The sequence below is a fragment of the Hemiscyllium ocellatum genome, chromosome 46 (genome assembly GCF_020745735.1).
Source record: "Hemiscyllium ocellatum isolate sHemOce1 chromosome 46, sHemOce1.pat.X.cur, whole genome shotgun sequence".
Lineage (NCBI taxonomy): Eukaryota > Metazoa > Chordata > Chondrichthyes > Orectolobiformes > Hemiscylliidae > Hemiscyllium > Hemiscyllium ocellatum.
The window spans coordinates 5517526-5525050 of NC_083446.1; the positions used below are offsets into that span (position 1 = coordinate 5517526).

The 7525-nt window shown below is 51.7% G+C and overlaps 1 protein-coding gene across 1 annotated transcript; it reads right to left on the minus strand.

The window, feature by feature from the left end:
- Window positions 1-27: 27 nt before the first annotated feature.
- Window positions 28-6400, minus strand: eif1ad (eukaryotic translation initiation factor 1A domain containing). Its single transcript, XM_060855467.1, has 5 exons — window positions 6236-6400; window positions 3627-3735; window positions 2592-2700; window positions 1456-1497; window positions 28-708 (listed from the first exon to the last, which is right to left on the minus strand). The coding sequence occupies exons 1-5, from the start codon at window positions 6320-6322 to the stop codon at window positions 546-548; spliced, it is 510 nt and encodes a 169-aa protein (XP_060711450.1). The 5' UTR covers window positions 6323-6400; the 3' UTR covers window positions 28-545.
- Window positions 6401-7525: the final 1125 nt, after the last annotated feature.

Consider the following 7525-nt stretch of genomic DNA (forward strand, 5'->3'; position numbering starts at 1 on the left):
CATTACAATTCACCAAACAGCACAAAATGATCCACATCTCAATGTTTTATTCAAATACACACAGTCTTCTGTATTCCCCACCTCCGGGATGCAAGATCCACCCCTCCCACAGTGTATCCAGGGCCAGTGCATCACTAAGTGATAGGCAGATAAAGTCTCAAGTTGGTCAGATGTGGGGTGCACAAAAAATAAAATCAAACTTCCCCATCTGTCCCATTTACCCTCCTTCCCCACAATCGACAGACTGTCATCAGCCTCCAGAGGCCCTCAAGGTGATGTTTTTGGGGGCGGAGGGGAAAGTAATGAGCAGGGACAGACTGCCTGGCCAAGGTCACTGGGAGAGGGTGGACAACGTATGAAATGACACTGCCAGCCTGCTGCAGGAAGAGGTTTTAAAGTAGATACACACGCTGAGAGGGGGGGGGTAAGATGCATGGAAGGACATCCATTCTTTGTCCCCAGAGCACTTGCTCTTTCCACAGTCTGAGCAGAAATGATTCTTGGTGTGCCTGCAGTTATGAAGCTACCACTTGCTGTTGTAACCTCTAGTCTCCCTGCTGCTGCTCCTCCTCATCATCCTCCTCATCACTCTCCGAATACTCGTAGTTCCTTCGGTTTGTGTTGACAAACAAGTTGCTGTCATCTTCAGAATCCTCCTCCTCAGCCTCCTCTTCTGAGCTGCAGTTACTTCCATCTTTCTTTGTGTTACTGAAGAGAGAGTGCACACCTACTTTAGCTCCAGCCTCTCACTCAATGAAATACACTCAAGGAGCTTCATTCTAGAACAAAGCCAGACACTGATCCACAGCGTGAGAGAGAGTAAAGCTGAGGGATTTAGGGAAGGGATTGCAGTGTTATACAGAAAGACAGGGGTGTCAGGGCTAGAGAAAGTTCACACATAGGGGAGGTGACAGAAGGATGTAGATGCTGGAGTGGATACAGAGATAGAGTTGATAAGACTACACAGGGTGTTGGGAAATACAAGTGAGGAGTTTTAAGAACTGGGGGGAATCTCCCAACCAGAGAGCCAATGCAGGCCAACACTGAAAGATGAATGTGACTCGGTCCCAGTAAAATGCTGGCAGGAGGGGTTTGTATCAAAGCATAGGGGCAGACCAGTTAGGGATGCATCAGGACAGTCCATTCTGCACAGAGGGCTGAAATCAGGGGAACCAACTGCTCATTGTCTGCTAAGCCCTCTCAGACACACCAGCACAAACACTGATCAGGCAAAGAGATTCCCCCACCCCTGCCTGTGCTCAGTGTGCTGCGGTTTATTCTGTTTATCTATGTGTCCGCACCTCTACAGCAGCCAGACACACACACACACACTTGCAGCTGAGTGAAAGGACAGAGGAGATTCTTGGTGGTGCCTGGAGGCAGCAGAGAGCGCAGGCATTATCTCTCACACTGTTGGGATTGCTGCCTGGTGGGATGGATTGGGAGCAGACTCACCTCTCCGGGCACTCTGTCGCTGGCTCACAGAAACTAGCAGGCCTGCAGGGTTAGGACCAGAAGGAAGATGGGTTAGTGTCTTGTCCCTAACTGACAGTCACCCCCTCAAGGCCATTCAGGTCCCATCAGCCCGCGGCACCCACCCTCCGACAGCGCGGCGCTCCCTCAGGTCCAAATGGATTTGCTCTTGAATTATTATGAGGAGACAATTAAGAATAAACCTCACTGCTGTGGCACTGGATCAGAGGGCAGTAGATTAGATTACATTACAGTGTGGAAACAGGCCCTTTGGCCCATCAAGTCCACACTGACCTGCCGAAGTGCAACCCACCCATACCCCTACATTTACCCTTTACCTAACACTACGGGCAATTTAGCATGGCCAATTCACCTGACCCGCACATCTTTGGATTGTGGGAGGAAACCGGAGCACCCAGAGAAAACCCACGCAGACACGGGGAGAACGTGCAAACTCCACAGTCTGAGCCAGTCACAGCCTGAGGCGGGAATTGAACCTGGGTCTCAAGCGCTGAAAGGCAGCAGTGCTAACCACTGCGCCACCATGCTGCCCACATAAATTACTTACAGTGTGGAAACAGGCCCTACAGGCCAACAAGTCCACACCGACCCTCCGACACCCAACCCACCCAGACCCATTCCCCTACATTTACCCCTTCACCTAACACTACGGGTAATTCACCTAATCTGCACATGTTTTGACAGAGGGGAAATCGGAGCACCCGGAGGAAATCCAGGGAGAATGTGCAAACTCCACACAGACAGTCGGGAATTGAACCAGGTCTCTGGCGCTGAGGCAGCAGTGCTAACCACTTTGCCACCCACTGTGCTCTTTGCAGATGAGTTAGACCGGGTAAGGAGTGCAGGTCTCCTTCAGTCACGAGTAACACGCTATGATTTGACAGTGAGAGTGGGCAGGTGTCAGCACTGGATATTTTATTACTCCGACATTTCTGTTTGCCAGATTCTGATCCCACCAGCTGCCTGGCATGATTTGAACCCAGGATTCCCAGAGCATTAGCCCAGGGCTCGCAGGGAATGCCAGGCTCTTGTCACCCGCATCCCCCACACAAACAGGCATCACCCTCTGGCCTCGCCACTCCAGCTCATTGTCCTACCAAAGACCGTCCTTCCTGAACTGTTTGATGTGCTCCTTGTACAGAATCGAGTTAATTTCCGCCTTCACCTTTTCCCCTTCCTGGATGGGATCCACGATGAGGAAGTCGCCTGACAAGGGAGGAGGAGAGGAGAGAGACCGAACACGGGTCATTTCAGAGAGAGCCCAGAACCCCCCACACACATTCCCAGCTCCCCAGCAGTCCACACCCCACCGGAAATCCCCAGCCTCCAACACTGAACGTAACATGATAGCAGAAGCCCCTGTTTCTTAGAATCTGTACAGTTTGGAAACAGGCCCTTCAGCGCAACAGGTCCACACTGACCCTCCCAAGAATAACCCACTCAGAGCCATTCCCTCAGCCTATTACTCTACATTTACCCCTGACTAATACACCTAACTTACACATCCCTGGGCACTATGGGACAATTTAGCACGGCCAGTCCACCCTAACCTGCACATCCCTGGGCACTATGGGACAATTTAGCACGGCCAATCCACCCTAACCTGCACATCCCTGGGCACTATGGGGGTGCAGTGCTAACCAGTGAGCCACCGCACTGTCCTGCTCTTTCTTTCCCCAGAGGTTTTCGTTCGCACACATTTGCTCATCCCTAATTGCCCTTGAACCAAGTGGCTGGCCACTGACCCCTGCCCTTTTAAAGGGGGCCTTGCCTCACATGAAGCCACACAGCATTCTGTGTGGAATGCTCTGCCCCAGAGGGCAGTGGAGGCCCAGTCTCTGGATTCATTTAAGAAAAAGAGTTGGATAGAGCTCTCAAAGATAGTGGAATCCAGGGTTATGGAGATAGGGCAGGAAGCGGATACTGATTAGGAATGATCAGCCATGATCATATTGAATGGCGGTGCAGGCTGGATGGGCTGAATGGCCTACTCCTGCACCTATTGTCACACCCTGACCCCACTGCCCGGTGACTCCTGTAGGGAGCTTGCAGTCCATCGATGGCCTGGGACAAGGCTGGTATGTTGACCCCAACCCATTCTCCACTCACCCCCCACCCCACTGTGCACGTACCCCTCTTGATCCAGATGTTCTTGCGGAACTTGGTGGGCATGCTGGCGAGGAAGCGATCCCCCTGTGCCGTCTCCACCTCGTGGAGGTTATTCCCTGGCGAGCCCAGCACCTGTTTTTGGGGGTGGGGGTGGGGAGAGGAGAGAGAGAGAGAAACCAACAGAAACCTGAGAAGGGCGGAGGAGGCACTCCCGCAGCACGCTACAACAACAACAACTGGCAGAGGCCTGGCCCAAACCCTGCACTGTTGCCACTTCAGGACCGAATGCAAGAACGCGGAATTTCAAAAGATCGTTCACAGTCGCTCCCTGTTTCTATCTCCACGGCAGCACATCCCCAATCATCTGGTGCTCTTGTTCCTGTTGCTAGACGTTGCTTTGTACGTTTGAAATTTTGGTATTCTTGCACGTGTCCTGATGGGCGCAAGGCGAAAAGTTTCAGTTGGATTCAGGTGCTGTTGTTTCTCGCCCTTGTTACATCCCTGCTCTGTCACATGGACTATTTTCTAACTAGGGAGGAAATTCTGAAATTTGAAGTACAAAGCAACTTGGGAGTCCTAGTCCAGGTTTCTCTTCAGGTAAACTCGCAGGTTGGGTTTGTAATTAGCTCTGAAAATGTGTTGCTGGAAAAGCGCAGCAGGTCAGGCAGCAACCAAGGAACAGGAAATTCGACGTTTCGGGCATAAGCCCTTCATCAGGAATGAGAGAGTGTAGCCAAGCAGGCTAAGATAAAAGGTAGGGAGGAGGGACTTGGGGAGGGGCGATGGAGATGCGATAGGTGGAAGGAGGTCAAGGTGAGGGTGATAGGCCGGTGTGGGGTGGGGGCGGAGAGGTCAGGAAGAGGATTGCAGGTTAGGAGGGGGTGCTGAGTTCGCGGGAATCGACTGAGACAAGGTGGGGGGAGGGGAAATGAGGAAACTGGAGAAATCGGAGTTCATCCCTTGTGGTTGGAGGGTTCCCAGGCGGGAGATGAGGCGCTCCTCCTCCAGCCGTCGTGTTGTTATGGTCTGGCGATGGAGGAGTCCAAGGACCTGCATGTCCTCGGTGGAGTGGGAGGGGGAGTTAAAGTGTTGAGCCACGGGTGGTTGGGTTGGTTGGTCCGGGCGTCCCACAGGTGTTCTCTGAAACGTTCTGCAAGTAGGCGACCTGTCTCCCCAATGTAGAGGAGGCCACATCGAGTGCAGCGGATGCAATAGATGATGTGTGTGGAGGTGGGTTTGTAATTAGGAAGGCAAATACAATGTTGGCATTTATTGCGAGAGGACTAGAATATAAAAGCATGGATGTGCTTCTGAGGCTTTAAAAGATGTGGGTCACACTAAATTAGAGTATTGCGAGCAATTTTGGCCCCCATATCTCAAAGGATGTACTGGCTCTGGAGCAGGATCAAAGGAGGTTCCCGAGAACGATCCCGGCTTAACAGACGAGGAACGTTTGAGGACTCTGGATTATTACTGGCTGGAGTTTAGACGGATTTGGGTGGGGTGGGGGGAAACGACCTGAACAAAACTCTCAGAATACCAAATGGCCTCGATAGAGTGGACGTTTTAGTGGAATGTCTTACATGGGGTCAGGAGTAACATGTAGGCCCAGACTGGGTAAAGAAATTGCCTGCAACTCTGGACTGATCTTCCACTGAGAAAAAAATCACCTGCTGAAAACACACAGCTTGACATAGTGTTTCGTCACGATGACTTCTGCAGTCAAATAGCTCTCGCCCCCGCCCCGTCTCCCCCCCCCCACCCAACCCACCCCCAGGGAAAGCATTGCCCTTGCAAGAGACAGAGCGCCCCCAATGTCTGCGAAATATCTGTAGCCCCAGCGTGTGTCAGAAATTGGGGGGGGGGGGGGGGGGGGGTTGGGGAGCAAGTCTCCGAGCTGATTGTAACCTGGGCTAACAGTAAAACCACAGCTGATGCTCGGAAGGTCACTGTAAGATTCAAATTTAACTCAATGACGCCTCCACTTTGTTGGTCAAAATTAAATCTACCAACAGTGGGTGGAATGTAGATTATACAGATAAGACTGGAAATGACTAACAGAGGGTAAATGGTTGGCAGGATTACCAGAGACACATAGAAAGGTAACAGCTGAGTTACGACCAGACACAGTAATCACAGATGTGAACCGCCCAGGCACTGCTGGTGAGGGACTGCATTTACATCTAATTCCATCCCCCCCCAACTACCCCAGGGGTGTGGGGGAAGAGAGAAGAGGAGACAGGCAGAAGTATTTGATCAGGTGACCCAGTTTGATCGTAAGTACAAAGGTCAGGCACCCCCATGATCTGTGAACAGCCTGGATTCCAGACACCAAAGATTAGAGAGAGGTCTGTTTGACTTGGCCGTAAGGTACGAGACGTATTTTACCTCCTACTCACAGTCAAATACATTGGATACACCCATTGAGTGAGTGAAAGCCCATACCCCAGTGAAAGGCAGTGTGTGCGCATGTGCGCAGGAGCCAGTACCCCACCCCTCAGTAAGAGAGAGAGAGGCAGTGTATTTGTGTGGGTGCACACGCGCCCTGTATTCCAGAGTGAATGGAGTTAGGGTCAGCACTGCATCAGGTCTCAGTGCGATCCAGCTATGCTGCTCCCAGGTAGCTCCTTACCCGCACAATCTGTTGTATCTCAGAGGGCGGCTCATAATCACCCAGCACCTCCTTTACCACATGTTTCCTCTTCGTCGCCTGGGACATCTTGGGCCTCCAGCCAACACCTTCAGCTCGGAGTGCAGGAAGACCTGCAGGAGGGGCACACAGACATGAAACACAGGCCACTGACCCAAGGGAAATGCCAGCAAGAACCTTCCAGCTTGTTCGGCCATTCAATAACTTCAGGGCTGAACCCTACATTCCTGCAAACCCTTGATCATCAAAGATACACAACCCCCTCCTTAAAAAGATCTTGCATTCATGCCTTCTGAGGAAGAAAACTCCAACACCTCCAAACCTGAGAACTTTTGTTTCTCATCATCCCTGCATTAAGAGGGTGATTAGATTAGATTCCATACAGTATGGAAACAGGCGCTTCGGCCCCAACAAATCCACATAGACCCTCTTGTAAAGTTACCCACCTACACCCAATCCCCTACCCTGTATTTACCCCAGACTAATGCACCTAACACTATGGCAATTTAGCATGGCCAATTCACCTAACCTGCACATCTTTGGACTGTGGGAGGAAACCGGAGCACCCGGAGTAAACCAACAGGGAGAATGTGCAAACTCCACACAGGCAGTTACCCGAGGCAGGAATTGAACCCGGTCCCTGGCGCTGTAAGGCAGCAGTGCTAACCACTGTGCCACCGTGCCACCCTAGGCTGGGGCTTTTTTAATCCCTGGAGCATTGGAGACTGAGGGATGGCCTGACAGAGGTTTATAAAATCATGAGGGGGCACGGACAGGGTGAACAGACCAGGCCCTTTTTGCCCCAGGGCAGAACTAGAGGACATCGGTTTAAGGAGGGGAGAGAAAGATTTAAAAGGGAGCTGAGGGACAACTCTTTTCACGCAGAGGGTGATGATGTATGGAACGAGCTAACAGGAGAAGGGGAGGAGGTTGGTACAATTACAGCATCTAGACAGATACGTGAATAGAAAGAGTTTAGAGGGATAGGGGCCAAGTGCTGGCAAACGAGACTAGATTAATTTAGGATACCTGGTCAGCCTGAACAAGCTGAAATTAAAGGGTCCGTGCCACAGCACCACGAGCCTATACCTGGTCTATATGTGGCTACAAACCCAGGCCAATGGTAGGGTGGTAGCTGCCCTGTCAAATGAGAAGAGCCTCAGAGTCTGAAAACGCCCGACCCGGTCTAATCTCAGAAGGTGGTGAGACTCAGAACCTGGTTAGTCCCTGAAGAGGGGAACCCTCACACACCTGCTTACCCCTCACCACACA